Source organism: Pan paniscus, chromosome 13 (assembly GCF_029289425.2).
Source record: "Pan paniscus chromosome 13, NHGRI_mPanPan1-v2.0_pri, whole genome shotgun sequence".
NCBI lineage: Eukaryota > Metazoa > Chordata > Mammalia > Primates > Hominidae > Pan > Pan paniscus.
Window position 1 is genome coordinate 42,494,089 of NC_073262.2, and position 16,169 is coordinate 42,510,257.

Below are 16,169 nucleotides of genomic sequence, written 5' to 3' on the forward strand. Positions count from 1 at the left end.
GTTTTAGCACTAATAAGCCAAATGCTTTGTGCAACTGAGGCCTCTCTTATTACACTTCAGCAGCCCCCAGGAGGCTGACAGATGAACAGGCTTGCTAATAAATGGGGACTGGGATTTCAATCTCCCCTTCCTCGGAAACTATGCATCTCTCCAACAGAGAAATGAAATCTTTGAGACAGCCTGATTATAAAAATAATGCAGCATTATTATATTTGTCTGCCAGGCTGATCACAGGACACTTGCAATTTATGAAAGCTATCACAAATAGGGAAATAAACATAAAATACCATTTATTATAGCCACATATACATCAATAAAGGGAAAAGGGAATGGAGGTGATAATCTGAATATTTGAGGCAAAACTTTTTTCTGAAATATTGAAACATTGGAGTCAAAATATCTTACACTAAAAAAGTCACTAATTTAATGTTGATGGTATTTCCCTCAAAGACTGTGTTGACATATCCTTTTATATCAAATAAAAAGCCTTTGCTAAGAAAACTAATGATGAAAACATGATTGTAAGATAAGCATTTAACCTAGTGAAGAAAACAACTACTAAAAATTCTTATGGGCACTGTCAAAGCATTTCAAGGCATCCACTTCTGTGTAATACGAAATATACAGTATAGGGATTGGTTTTTAAATTAATTATATTTTTGGTTATGGCCTGCACACAGGGTACAGAATTTCATGAAGTCAATGAAAAGGAAGTTGAAGAAACAGATGATTCAAATGCCAAGCCACTGACAAGTAAAGATTTGCTCAAATTAGACCAGATAATTATGAAAGAATGGAAAACTGATAAGGATAATGCAAGGATAGGTGCTTCCATGAAGGTGATTTAAATAGCAAAGAATGAAGAGAGGCCCTTTTTATAATCTTACTGAGAAAATAAAACACAAAGGTTATCAGATGGTTTTGTTAGAAAAATTGTGCCCTCAAGCCACATTGGATTCATTCTGAATAATCATTATAAGAATAAATATATAGTTGTAACTATAACTTATATTTGTAACATACAAATAAATTTCTTTTCATAATTTTCACTTTCAAGTCCCAATGAGACCTCTTTTCAAATGTTTTCAACCCCACTTTAAAGGAACCAACTTTATGAGTTCTTTTCAGGTAACGATTGTCCTCAGGTAAAGAGGACCCACTGTCAATATCTCATTCCCCTCTACCCTCTACCTTCTCTTCTCTCTTCTCTCTCTTCTTCTTCCCTGGCCCTGCTTGGTTTGACCTAATTCTGTGGTCTAAAAACCCAGAGGATGTGATTCTGAGCTCCTTCTCTTTGCTTCTCCCTGAACCATGCCACAAATATCTAAATGTATATCAACCTTATTTTTAGAGTAGTTCATTTCAGCAGCAACTGCTAACCTTTGTTCCATCCAAATACACGTGATGAATAATGTCTATATTCAATATGAGCAAACCAAGTTGATGTGTAATCCCTGCCACTAGATGTAACTCCTTCCCTTTCCTTCTGACTCAGGAGAGCAAATCAGAATGCAAAAGAGTGTAATTATTCTAGAGTTATGAATCTTCTATGATGTTTCTTTTATTTAATAACCTCATGATTGTCTGTAAAAATCTTTTTTCATAACTATAGTTGAAAGCCAATCACTGCCCTCTAGTTCTCTAGGAGGTAGTTGTAACTGAGTCCCAATCACTTGAAAGTTATTATACAAATTAAAACTATGCTTTTTTTAAAATTACTTTGTCATTCCACTTTCAGTGGGTGACACTTGATAGCAAGCCATGTGTGCAATAGACACACACAAGTGTCCACAGACCTGGATGCTATCTGCATTGAGAACAACTCCAAAGGAGACTTCAGAAAGAGAAGATGGGAGGTCTGGGGAAAGACTTGCTTGAAAGGAAGTCTCATTTTACACATCCTCATCATTGAAGGGACAGGACAGATAATCAAATTATCAGTTCCTTTTCTCCAGAAGAGGCAGAAATCCAGACCAGCAACCTCTGTTCTGACATCGGACAAATATTACCATGCCACACTGGCTGTAACCTTGAAACAGAAACCAAGTCTAGTACTGATTTGTCACTGGGCTGACAAGAGGCAAGACAAGACACTCCTATTTCCAGGAATGTGCACTTTTGCATCATTATTGTGTTCTCCTGTAAATTGCTTGAGAGCTAGTAGGTATCCCAGCCTCTCTTTCTCTCCCAGAGTTCCCAATGTGTTTTCCTTATTCACCAGCCCAGCACATCGACTAGACTGAGGCACAATAGTGAAAGATGAAGGAAAATTAATATTTTTTACATGGGCTTCCTCATCTTGGGTAGATTTATGAATTTTGTTTCTGTCATGCAGAAGTTAGCATTTTTAACAACGATCGGCGAACAGTCTTAATTGTTTTCTTTATTGCCTTAAGAGCTCCAAGAACTACTTGTGATATGTCGCCATTTACATTTCACATTAAATTTAAAATGTTTGAAATAAGCAAATATTTATTTTAATTTGATCCATCTGTGAAATGAAATACTAAAAAGACAACTAAATTACTATATTAAATTCAGCGATTTGTAAACAATTTATATGTTCATTTGTTCTGGGTTAAAAATGCCCCAAAGCACAAGTTTTATGAAACTTACAAAGTAAATTGCATTGTATTAATCTGATGAATGCAGGCCATGATTTCTTCCTCTTCACTCCATTAATTTATTTCCTAACTTGAGTTAATTAGTGAGGTTCCTATTTTTAAAAGCTCTTTGAAATTCATTGGGAGAGGAGGACATTTGCGAGAACTGCTTTGAAAACCTACCGCAGAGAAAATGGGCTAAATACAAACGGTAAATTCCCCCAGGACATTATCGCACATTGAGCACCTGATTGCCATTCAACAATCTTTATGCTGAGAACACAGTGGGCGATTAACATACAGTTGGTATAGGAAAGAAGGAGCCAGAAGGAAAGAAGGAGAGCAGCAGCAAGAACAAACTCATTCCAGACAATTACTAATGGGATCTGATGATCTCCAAGGTCCTATCCATCTCTAAATAAAAGTCTGTGGCATTCTGATTTTATGCTGCAAATGGAGACTGGCTTTAACTTGGAGCACCCGCTGTGGGGAGAACAGACATCTACTCAGAGAAATACAGGAAACACAGAGATTGGTCAAATAGAGTAACGATAAATCAATGATTTTCCCTTTGGTCAAAGGCAGCCTTAATTCCTAAGTTAGACTGGGAGATACTTGAAGACCACTTGCTAATGCTTATCTACCCCTAATTCTTATCCACTCATGCCAGTCTCCTCCGATCAAAAAAAAAAAGGAAATTTAATTAACTCACACTAAAGTATAAATTACACCTTACAGTTTAAGATATGCCTAAGGGAATATTTATGGAGGAAGGGAGAACTAGTATTTCAACAAACACTCAAGCTTTAAGCAAATACAATGTCCATTCCTCTCTGTAATATTTGAGTAGTAGCAACCAGTGGGTGATAGACTGAGTTGGGTACGCTTCGCATGTCCCAAGATAACGTTACCTACTACAACTTCCAGAAAGGCTGGCCCTAAGAGGCAGCAACACCATCAGGCTTACCTATGCTTGTCAAAGTCCTGCCTTGTTTCATTTTCCTTTCACCACACGCCTGTGAAAGTCACAAACAGACATGCATTTCTCTGCCCTGAAAAGCACAGTGGGACTCTTGGAGCTGCACTGAGGTGATTCTGAACTAGGTCTTCTCTAAGTCTCAAATTCCTCCTCTAGAAGATGGAAATATCAGTCACCTGGCACAGCCCCTAATGCAGAGTAGCATCCAAATATTCTCATTTTGTGCAGACACAGAGTAAAGTCAAGTCAGCTGCTCACCTGCCACAGCTCTCAAAGCCCAGCTCCCTGGGGGCAATCCATGGCTGCCTCTGAGTACTTTGAAATTCATTAGGGCAATTATTTCAAATCGAATAAAGAGTAAAATTAGACCCTAAGCTTTTAACAATTAATGACACACTGGAAGCCAGGGGCTGGTCTGAGGCAAGACCCAGGTCTTTCCATCATTCTCCAAGTGCCTTCCAACTCTCTCTCATGTCTACCTCCTGTCCCTGGAACCTGCTGCCCAGTTGCCCACACCAAAACAAACAGCACCATGATTTATTCCTTTTCCTGATGCCACAGGGAAGAGGGAAGAAGGGAAATGTTTGTTATATCTATTCCTTTTTGACTCACACACCCACAATACATCCTTTTTATTGTTTCTGCTAAAAAATATATATTTTAAAACCCTTTGTTCACACACATTTCATGTGTCTCCATTAAAGCCTTGTCTCCCAGCCACTAGGCCCCTCTTCTGAAGGCTCTGGGGTCAACAGACCTGTGGGCTCTTTTTAAATAGACGAGGCCTCAACTTTAAATACTTGTATCACAACAAAAGTTTAGAAAACAAGCGTAAGAATTGGGTCTGTGAGGTGATTATTCAAATCCTAGGAATCGGTGAAGCCAGATTTTCTGGATCAGATAAACAGGCCGTCCTGCCAGGTTGCTCTGGTCTGGTAAGGAACAGACCCACAGTGGCAGAAACCCAAGCCCTGGGGAGTGCTGAGAGCTCCCATGTCTTAAGATTGGGTCGAAGAGGCTCCAAGGAATAAAACAGCAGCCCGAGAGTGTGTGTCGCTCACAGCCTGCTTTCTCCAAAGGAGGAGAAAAATGGGAACAAAATCTAATTGCACAAGAAAGGCTTCCCCGGGTAAAAGAGCTAGATAAGACGGTTCCCTTTATCTCTGCAGAACTTGGTCTTTTGCAAAGGACTTTCACCTGTCCTGCATTACCTAATTTGTCCGTCATATTCTCTAGTATTATTGTCCCCATTTTACCAAAGATTTTTGTGACTTCCCAAAGGTCACAGCAGTGATGTTCTGGAATATACCCAGACTTTCTGGCTTCTGGTCTCGTGCTCTTTTCACCATAATCTACCATGAATCCCCGAAACACAGAAAAGAAACATCCAGAGACCCAGAGCAATGCCCTCATACTGCTACAAGACTCTTCCACCTTAGTAAACTTAAGTGTGCAATTCTAGGGCAAGACCTCCCCTGGAGAGGGCCACAGGCAGTGGCACGGGTCGTGGGGGAAGGTTGGGAAGCTGCTCACGTGTTGCCCCCGACTTAGGACTCACTCAGGAAGATGATGGTCTGCCTCCTGGCGGTCCTGCTCTCTTCGCTCTCGGACTTCCTCAGCTGCGGAGGCCGCGTGCCCCCGGCCAGCGAGCCCTTCTGGCTTTTCATGAGCACCTGCATCATGTTCCAGCACATGAAGGCTACGGAGAGCAGGACCACGAGGTAGACCACGAAGGCGCCGAAGATGCTGGACTGGAACACGGTCCAGCGGCTGGAGAGGTTGGTACAGATGGACATATTGGAGGTCTCGGGCTGCTCGTGGTGGCGGGTGCTGGAGCGGTTGCAAGTGAGACCCCGGTGGCTGGGCACGTTCACCAGGGGGTACTCAGTACCCATGGCAAACAGCAAGGGCAGTGCCACCAGGGCAGAGGTGACCCAGACGAAGCCAATCAGCAGCTTCACCTGGCAAGGTCCCGACACAGCCTTGTACCTGAAGGGGTGACAGATGGCGATGTAGCGCTCAAAGCTGAGCGTCAGCACGTGCAGCAGCGTAGCGTAGCTGCAGGCCTCGAAGAGGAAAGTGTGCAGCTTGCAGGACAGGGTGTAGCTGGACGTGGTCAGGGGGTTCCAGATGATGCTGTAGAACTCCATGGGCATGCCGATGAGGAACACCAAGATGTCCGAGCAAGCCAAACTCACCATGTGGTCTGTCACCTCCTTCTGCAAGTATCCTTTCTTCTGCAGCACCTGGGTGACCCGAATGGTGACGCTGTTCCCCAGAAGGCCCATCACGAAGATGATCAGGTACACCAGAATAAGGGTGATTTTGATCCAGGTGGCCACCTCAAACTCGGGGACATGACTGTGATCAATGATTTGGGAGCAGTCACTGCCCGGGAGGCTGGGTGAAGCCATGAGAAAGAGCACCAGGCTACGACGTCCAAAGACTTTCTCAACTTCCCTTTCTCCTCCCAGCAGCGTCCAAAATTCTTGGCTGCAAACTCACCTGCGTGGGCGCACGATTTTATCTCACTCGAGTTCTCCTCGTGAAGGTAACTTAGTATTTCAGGTGCTTTCATGGAAACTTCCTGGAGCAGCCCAACCTAGGAGAGGCCCAGGAGGCGCCTGGGTGTTGAGGTTTGGGAGTGTATGTGGCGGGGGCGAGGCGGGGAGAGGGCGGAGGAAGAACGTTCTAAACTCCTGGCTGGCTGGGAGTGAGACCGCAGCACCTGGCGCTCCGCCTCTGCCCCTCTTCGCCGAGGGCGCACTCCGCCTCGCAGCACTCCTCTTCCTTTCCAGCTGCCGGCACTTGAGAGCCCTGGTCCGCATTCCCAGAGCACCCTCTCCCGAGCTGCGGGAGGCGGGGTGGTCAGCGATTAATCATTAACCACAGCGGATTGTGCTCAGCGGCCCGGCTGCAGACCCAGCCCAGCGGCGGGGTTTGACTCAGCACATAGGCACGGTCCCTGAAATCAGATCGTGGCTCCCGAGCTACGAGCGACCCACCCCCGCCCCACCCTCCGTCACCCAGGCGGCAGCCGCAGAGGCAGCTGCAGCGCTCCAACCCGACAAGCGTCCCAAGGAGGTGCAGCCCCGGGGAAGCTGGCGACCCTCCCGAGCTGGGAGAAAGACAAACTTCCTCTCGCCCGCCCTGCCCCCACGTCCACCGCTGCCCTGGGGGCCCCCTTCGAAGGCGAGGTCACGGCCCGTTTGGTGGTGGCTTGACCGGGGCGTCCCAGAGGAGCCAGCAAGCCCTCGCCTCCTCTGTGGGGTGTTTGCCAAGGACAGCTGGGCTCTGCGCTGCTTGCAGCCGCTGCTCCAGGAAGTCGGCCCCAAGCAGGCTTGCAGGATTCACTATAGAATCCCTGCCTTTCCCCAGAGCCTCCCGGTGTTCTGCGCAGGGCCCTGCCTCGCCTTCCCACGGAGGGACGCGAAGACCCCGGGGTCTCTTCTTTCAGTTTCGCTCCAAGGTGCAGCCGCTTTCCCGGCAGCGGGACGTCTTTTAACTGGGGACATGTATATGGATGAGGATGGCACTCCGCCAGCAAGCCCCAGGTGGGAAGCATGCCCTCCGGAGGGAGCTGTGCCTAGAACGTCGAAGACAGCAGGAGGAGCTGAAGGCTCTGACAAGGCCGTCATGTAAAAACAGCATTAAGGATCATGACCTTTTCCCTCGAATGGACCCATTTTCGTCTTTTAATTCCACAATCAGAGGGAATGAGCAATGAAGGGGGAGGAAGGCTGCCTTATGCGTTCTAGGATGTTTAGCACCTGCATACACACATCCATAGGGACAGCCAAATGTCTCCAGACATTGCTAAATGCCCCTTGCCAGGGAGTGGCAAAATCAAAGTCAGAACCTCTGCCTCAAAGGAAGAACATGGATCCCCTTTATCTGTACATTCTAGGGGCCTAGCACAAGCCCTCTGTGCTGAAAACATCTCTGAATTATCCCAATCCCCACACCGATGCAATCATTTTAAAGATGAAGCAATTCTGCTGTCTGGAGGACCTATGCTTCCCCAAGGCCATAAAAGAGTGAGTGAGAGCAAGGTCTTACTCAGATGTGGAATATAAAATAAAGTTAAATACATAGAAACAAAGAGTAGAAAGGTGGTTACCAAGGCCTGGGAGGGAGAGGAAATGGGGACATGTAGGTCAAAGGACAAAATGAATAAGTCTACAGATTTATCATACAGCCACAGGACAACAGTTAATAATGTTGCAATGTAGATTGAAAATTTGCAGAGAGAGTCCATTTTAGGTGCAACACACACAAAAAGTGGTCACTGTGGAAGGTGACAGACACCTTACTTTGCTTGACTGTGGTAATCATTTCACTTTGTATATCAAAACATCATGCTGCACACCTTAATTATATATGATTTTTAAAAAATGGTTAGTGACAGACTTGGAAATTAATCCAGATCAGTCTGACCCCTGAGTTTGTACTCCTAATTCTGGGAATGCAGTAGGTGCTTAGGAAATTCATCCTGAATGGTGCACATAGAAACATGGGACTGTACTTTTTTTTTGGGGGGGGGGGGACGGAGTTTCGCTCTTTTTGCCCAGGCTGGAGTGCAATGGCGCCATCTCGGCTCACTGGCAACCTCTGCCTCCCGGGTTCAAGTGATTCTCCTGCCTCAGCCTCCTGCGTAGCTGAGATTACAGGTGCGTGCCACTACACCCGGCTAATTTTTTGTATTTTTAGTAGAGACAGGGTTTCACCATGTTGGCCAGGCTGCTCTTGAACTCCTGACCTCAGGTGATCTGCCCACCTCGGCTTCCCAAAGTGCTGGGATTACAGGTGTGAGCCACTGCGCCCGGCCAGGACTGTACTTTCTGCACAGTCTGCACTGGAGCTATTGTCTGATGACCTCAAGGATTATTTGATTTTAATGCTGTCTAGGAGAAAAAAAAATGCTGTATGGCCACTGGATCTTTAAAATTAGCTTCATATGTGCCTTTCATGTTTTCTCTTTCTTTGTTCTGTTAAATCACAAGCTCCAAAGCCAAGAAGTGTATCTTTTCCCTGTCTGACAGGTTGGCATAGCACCCTAAATAATGTGTTTTGTGGGCGGCCTCTCCACCCCCGACATGTGCTACTTGACCTGCTTGTTGGCACTGGTGGAGAAACTCCTAACTCGTTTCCTCATTAGTGCACTGCGTTCAGCTGAAGGACCTAGCTGACCTTTCATCTGTCCCACAACACTCACAGGAGTAGCGTAATGGGGGTAAGCATGGACTCCTGGGGCTTTTCTACTTGCAGATGAGGACTCTGAATCGACTTCTCTACGGCAGACCCTGGTTGTTTGCTATCCCACAGGAAATTCATCCTGAATGGCACACACAGAAACACTGGACTGTACTAGGATGTACCCACAGATTCCCCTGCCCTGAACACACATACACACACACACACACACTCTCTCACTTACACGTAAATGCCTGCCCCTGCTCACTTCTTTCTTTTCAAAGCTGTAAACAAACTAGGAACTTCACCCTCAGCCCAGCCATAGAGCTTTCCTTGGAAATTCTCCTCTTACTCATTATCTGAGCCCCTATAACATGTCAGGCACTTTCACATAATTCATTTCTCTCAATCCTCACAATAGTGCAAAGTGGAGATTATTACCCCCATTTTACAGGCAGGGAAATTGAGGATGGGGGATTAAGTGATGCACCAGAAAGGCCCAGACGCACCAAAAGCACATTCCATGCTATTGCACTGTCTCCCTGTGCCAGGACAAGACTGTGCTAGGCAGAACAGTGGTGTTTTGGGGAGAGGTGTTTTTTTTTTTCAGTCACCAGCCTCAATGCTTGTCACATCCCTATCATATTGGATAATTCCAATTTGTTCTGCTCAGACAAGATTTCCATTATTATCAGGTTCCTTTCATCAAATTCTTCTTTCCCAAAGAGTGAACACAGATTACAAATGCATGGCCAAACAGTGAGAATCAACCTAATTAAAATGCACTCTTTACAGTAGAGATGGAAAAATACATTTTGAAAAAAGGTCCAGGAGAATTAAATTTTCATTTCACCTTTGCTTTTCGTAAGGCCAATTAAAAACGGTTTCATGTGCTCTCACTTGTTGATAACAGACTGGTATAGCACCTGGCCTCAGTCTGTGTAATCTAGATGTTTTATTAGCATATTGTGTAGAGGAAAGAAAGAAAATGAATGAAAAATGAAAGAAAAAAATACTCTGGGTATCCTTTGATCTCAACACAACTCAAGGCTCACTCTACTCTAGGGCCTGCACAAATTTATATTCCCATTCTACACATTCTAGATGACTTTTGAAGTCACATTGCCTAGTGGTTTTCACATTTTTTTAGAAAAAAACCTCATTTTTGAAATATAATCTTACACTGGCACCCAGAGTAAACACACACACACACACGCATTATATTTTTGTAAATTTAAATTTATTTTATATACTAACATTGATAACAGACTCATTTAAAGTCGATAAACAATTTACAGTAAAAAGTGAATAACATCTTGTTTACAAAGGTTTTTCATGACTATTAAGCTACAACGAAAACTTAAAACATCTTCAAAAATTATAAATAGTGTAGATAACTTTATTTGTAATACAATATAACTAAAATTAATAACAAAACCAGAAAACTGAAACATAAAACTCTACCATCTCAAAATACACTTTTTTTAAGTCTCTGGAACAATTCTTTGTCAAAGAGAAAAGCAAAACCCAAACTGCAGATTATCTAGAGAATAATGACCACAAAAATATTGCATGTCAGAACCTGTGGAAATAGCTAAAGGAATCCCTGAAAGAAAAACTCACAGCCCTAATTATTTCTAATAAGAAAGAATAAAAATACATCAAGTTATAAAAAGAATAATATTAAAGAAGACTGTAAGAAGGGATTAATAAAGATCAAAGTAATTACGAAATAACTAGATAGTAAAACTAATAAGTAAGCTCAAAACCTTATTTGTTTTGTGTTCTTTTGTAGATGGTGGGTCTTGCTATTTTGTCCAGGTTGGGCTGAACTTGTGATCCTCCTGCCTCAGCCTCCTGAGTAGCTGGGACTACAGACATTTACCACTGCAGCCAGCTAAGACTTTTTTTTTAAGTAGGACCTCTGCTTCTGGCCTTAAGAATAATGAGTATTAGGCTGGCAGCCTGTGCACAACCCCAGACCCACACCACAGCATGGATTGTGATCTCTCAGGGAAGATAAGCTAATAAGGTAAGCCCTGGGATCACCCAGGCCTGCTTTGTGGAGGCACTTTGCAGACCATGGGGCAGAGAAGGAACCCCAAGGAGAGCACAGTCATCTCACTGAGTTGGGGAGTCAGAGACTGGAATTCAGGAGGAGGCTACTGGACTCTACAAAGAAGAGTACTGAAAAGGAGGAAACTACACAGAGAAAGAGTTCCAGAGAGCTATGCAGAAGTCCTCTTGAGTCTTTTGCCAAATACTAAATGGGCATGTGCAGATGAAACTCCAAGAGCTAGGCAAAATATGCTGAAGAAAGAGCAACTTGCAGGGGTAGGGGGTAATTCAGGGGCTGTAAGAAAAACAATTCCCAAAGTCACACAGAGCTGTGAAACATTAAAGTTTCAACCAACAATAGTGAAGAGACCTCACTGAACCAACCCTGGAAGGGCCAGATCTTGGTAGCACTAAACTAGCCACAGACCTAAGACTGCTGTAGACCTGCCTTAACAAAGAAACTGACCTGAGCTATCTAACGTGGCAGCCATTAGCCACGTGTGACTAATAAACACTTGAAATATGGCTAGTCCAAACTGAAATGTCCCTGAAATATAAAATGCAGACCAGATTTCTAAGAATTTTTATGAAAAAAAGAATGTAAATTATCTCGTGAATAGTTTTTATATATTGATTTCATGTTGAAATGATCATATTTTGCTATAATGGATTAAATAAATTATTAAAAATAATTTTACCTTTTTTTACTTTTTTTTTTTTTTTTGAGACGGAGTCTCACTACGTCACCCAGGCTGGAATGCAATGGCACGATCTCGGCTCACTGCAACCTCCACCTCCTGGGTTCAAGTGATTCTCCTGTCTCACCCTCCCAAGTAGTTAGGATTACAGGCACCCACCACCACGCCGGATAATTTTTATATTTTTAGTAGAGAGGGGTTTCGCCATGTTGGTCAGGCTGGTCTCGAAATCCTGAACTTGGGTGATTCACCTGCCTCAGCCTCCCAAAATGCTGGGATTACAGGTGTGAGCCACTGCGCCCAGCCTTTTACTTTTTTAATGTGGCTACTATTACATTTTAAGTTTTGTGTGGCTTGCCTTTGTGGCTACTAGGAGCAATATCCTAGAAGCTATAAAGGAAAAGTTTGATGAACTTTATTTAACAAAAATGTAAAAGTTCTGCAAGGCAAGTGATATGGTTTGGCTGCGTCCCCACCCAAACCTCATCTTGATTGGTAGCTCCCATAATTCCTCTGTGTCATGGGTGAGACCCAGTGGGAGGTAATTGAATCATGGGGTGGGTTTTTCCCAGGCTGTTCACATGATAGTGAATAAGTTTCATGAGATCTGATGGTTTTATAAAGGGCAGTTCCCCTGCACATGCGCTCTTGCCTGCCACCATGTAAGATATGCCTTTGCTCCTCCTTCACCTTCTGCTATGATTATGAGGCCTCCTCAGCCATGTGGAACTATGAGTCAATTAAACCTCTTTTTCTTGTAAATTACCCAGTCTCGGGTATTTCTTCATAGCAGTAAGAAAATGGACCAATAGAGCAAAAAGACTGTGGATAAAGATAAATAACAAATGACAGCTTATAGAATATATATGCAATTGATTTTACACAGTAATGAGTAACTTCCATAATGAACTCAAAGCAGATAAAAACATACATTTCTTCCCAAAATTGATCTATAGATTCAATGTAATTAAAATTTCAACAGATTTTTCTGTAAACACTTGGCAAGCTCATTCTAAATTTACAGAGAAATGTGAAGAGCCAAGAATGAGCAAGATACTCTTAGGAGATGAGAGGACCCACTCTACCAGATACCAAGACTTATTATAAACCTGTAGTTTACAAGGCAGTGTGGTTTTGACATGGGGATAGACAAAGAGAGGAATGAAACAGAAGAGATAGCAGTGAAATAAATCCATATGTGTATGACCAGGATTTATGACAGCGATGGCCTTGTGAGCCAGGGCAGAAAAGATGGGCTTTTCCATTGGTGTAGTAATCAACCAACTCTCTAGTGGAAAATGCCCTGATTTATATCGCATTTGCCAGTTTCCATGGTATCAACACTGTGGCTGACTTTGAGCTACCAGCAATTTCACAACCTACTCAGAAAACTCCTGAAATTTTAACAATCAACTCTCATGGACTTCAGGACAGCACTCTTTTCAATAGATGCCTCTTGAGACAATCAAGAATCTATCTGGATAAAATTCATTAAGGAAAAGGTGAACAACCCCATTTTCTAAATGGACCAAAGAAATAAACAGGCCCTTCATAAAAGAGAAAATCCAGATGGACAAAAAACAATGAAAAGTTACCTAACCTCTTTAGTAATCAGAGAAATGCAAATTAAAATCACAATTAAGTACAACCACACACCAACCAGACTGGCTAACATTTAGAGACAACCAGTACCATCTGTCCATGAAGCTGTGAAATGATGGTGACTCTTGTACCTTGAGGATAAAGAGCAAATTTATGCAACCACTTTGGAAGAGTTTGGCAGGGTCTACTAGAGTTATTCATAGATACACATATATCCTGTGACCCAGCAATTCCTCTCCTAGGTATATACCCCAGAATTCATATAAAAGAATGTTCATAGCAACATTGTCAGTAATTACACCAACCTGAAAAACACCCAAATGGCCATCTAAAGGAGAATAGATAAACAAAGTGTTGCATATCCATATAAAGAGCTACTAGAAAGCCATGAAAACTAATAAACTGTTACTTCCAAAACAATATGGTTAAATCTTACAACCATAATGATGCCTGAAAGAAGTGAGACACAAAAGATCATGTTGGAGTGCATTTATATAAGATTCAAAAACAGACAAAATCATAACCTTAGAAATATATAGAATTTATATGTGGATATATAGGTCATATGAAGAGAGTACATATATACAATTCATACATATATTTACTTAAAAGCAAATGTGTCATTTCCATGAAAGGATCAAGGTCAGCTTTTGTGGGTTGGGGAAGGTGCATGACTGGTAAGGACCCATGGGGTGGGGTGTCAGCTTCTGAGTGTTGACAATATTCTATTTCTTAACCAGGGAAGTAGTTCCATGGTAGCAATTACATGATACTTTGCTTTATTATTTTTCCTTATGCAGTTGCTTATGGTTTATGGGTTTCTGTGTGTCATATTTCATAATACTTTAAAACAAAACTTTCTTAAAAAAGGAAGAACACCCGTGTTGCCAGATGGCTCAGCTGAATCAACCCCGCTTTTCACTCAGTGGGATGACAGTTGCAGCCACTCATTCTCACATTGTCAATAGCAGTATCAACTCCCATTAGTAAACACCTACTGTGTACCAGACACTTGCTGGTTCAATTTGCAAATTCCTACCTACATGTCTGTAAAACACCCACCATGTGTCTCTTCTCGTCTACCCAAGAGGTGGTCCATGGCCAGCAGCCTGTAGCTTGACTGTCCACATTCCTTGCAGGGCTCACTGGCAGAATGAGTGTAGGAGCAAAGACAAGTCAGACCCTGAGAAGCCATTAATATGTAACTGGGAGACTTCCTCCCTCCCCCTCTCCCTCCCTTCCTCCTTTCCTCCCTTCCTCCTTTCTTCCCTTCCTTCCTTTCTCCCTCCCTCCCCACTGGAATGCCATCTGGTAGACAGCCTAAGGATCCAGCCTTCTAGATATCAAGGAAAAGGCTGAAGGAGGTCCTGTGACAAATGGCAGGTCTTTATGAAAACTTCCAGCTTCACAACCTTAATAAAGTTGATGGTCATTCCTGGGCCCTGATGGAATGCTGTGCCACTTTGATTCTTAAGTGAGCCCTAGCTGAGAGGCTTCAGATTTCTTCTTAAGAAATCATGTTCTTTTTCAGATCAACATTTTATGTGTTACTTTCCCTTTCTTTCCTCATCTAATAAAAGGGATCAAAAAAAAAAGGAAAGTGTCCCATTGGCTAGGTAAGGCACAGCTGATAAATTATGGTTTCTGCTCAGCACATACCTTTTTTTTTCCTATAAGTTGGCTATAAGCTGCAAAGCAGGGAGTCCCCCTGGTACCTATTAGGCATTCCATTTCTTAGCCTCTGGGAGCAGAGTGGCCATTCAGTCTAGGGAGAGACAAGCACCAGTGTATTCATCCCCGCTTCCCCCCATCTTATGCTAGGCACCATCTTCTACCTGGGCTGCTCCCAATCTCATGCCCTGCACATTGCAAGCTCAAAGCACAGGGAAACAGCAGGGCCAACTTGTCATCTCTCCTTGCTTCTCCCTTATCTTTACCCTTATGAAAAAACAAATACGCCTGGACCTTGGTCTCCTTATCTTAATACTCCAAGCAAAATACAAACTCTTTTTTTTCTCACCTGGCACTATTTTCCCAGCCTATTTGGGAAGAAACCATGCATATCCCCAGGCACAACTGTCCCTAAATATAGTGATGTTCAGCCTTGATGGAAAATGGGAGGGTCTTCTTATAAAGTAGCCTATGATCCACCATCTCTTGCTATGTAAATCTACATAAATCAATTCAGGATTGGCATTCTATTTGCCTCTGACTCTTCTGAGAGTGCTGTGGCATGATGATTGAGAGGACAGACTTGGAAATCAGACCTTCTGGGTTTGAAATGGGGCTCTACCACTCACTTAGCTTATTTGTGCCTTAGTTTTTTTATCTGTGAAATGCAGATAACAGTAGTGCTCATCTCTTGGGCTTGTGGTGAGATTAAACGAGTTTACATTAAAAAGTGCCTGGTATATAGTATTTCCTTATATGTAGGTTAGCTCTTTGAAAAAAGAGCATTATAACTCAGTAAGTAGAACACATTTTCTGGAGCTAAACTGCTTGTGTTTGAGTCTGCTCCTCCCTAGAGATGTAACCTTGGGCACATTTCTTAATCTCTCTGTGCTTTAGGTTCCTCATCTGTAAACTTAAAAATAAGTAACAAGACCCCTCCCTCAAAGGATTGTTTGCAGGACCAGATGACATCTTATAGCTAAAACACTTAAAACAATGCTAGGCACACACAAAGTTCTAGGAAAGCTTTAATTGTCATTGATGTCATGCTCACAGTCAATGAGCTGCTGTGGTCATACTGTTGAAAATAAGGCACATTCTAAACATTCCAGGTACCACTAGAGTTGAGCTAGTATTGTTTGAATGCTCTGTCTTACTGTATTCCACTGAATTTAAAGCAACTGATACCAGATAAGCATATTCTTTCTAGAAAGTACTGTAGAGATTATAAGGTAGTAAGACACTTACTCCTCTGAAGGAGCTTATCTGCAATTCAAGCCAGAAGCATGTAAATTGTTGGATGGCAACAATTGCCAGTCAAGAAAACAATCCCATTTATAGTAGCATCAAAAAGAATATAATACT

The 16,169-nt window shown here is 42.9% G+C and overlaps 1 protein-coding gene across 1 annotated transcript; it reads right to left on the reverse strand.

The window, feature by feature from the left end:
- Positions 1 to 667: 667 nt before the first annotated feature.
- Positions 668 to 6,504, reverse strand: LOC103782656 (G-protein coupled receptor 39). The gene has a single exon (XM_008976373.4). It carries the CDS (start codon positions 5,994 to 5,996, stop codon positions 5,130 to 5,132), a length of 867 nt encoding a protein of 288 aa, XP_008974621.1. The 5' UTR covers positions 5,997 to 6,504; the 3' UTR covers positions 668 to 5,129.
- Positions 6,505 to 16,169: the final 9,665 nt, after the last annotated feature.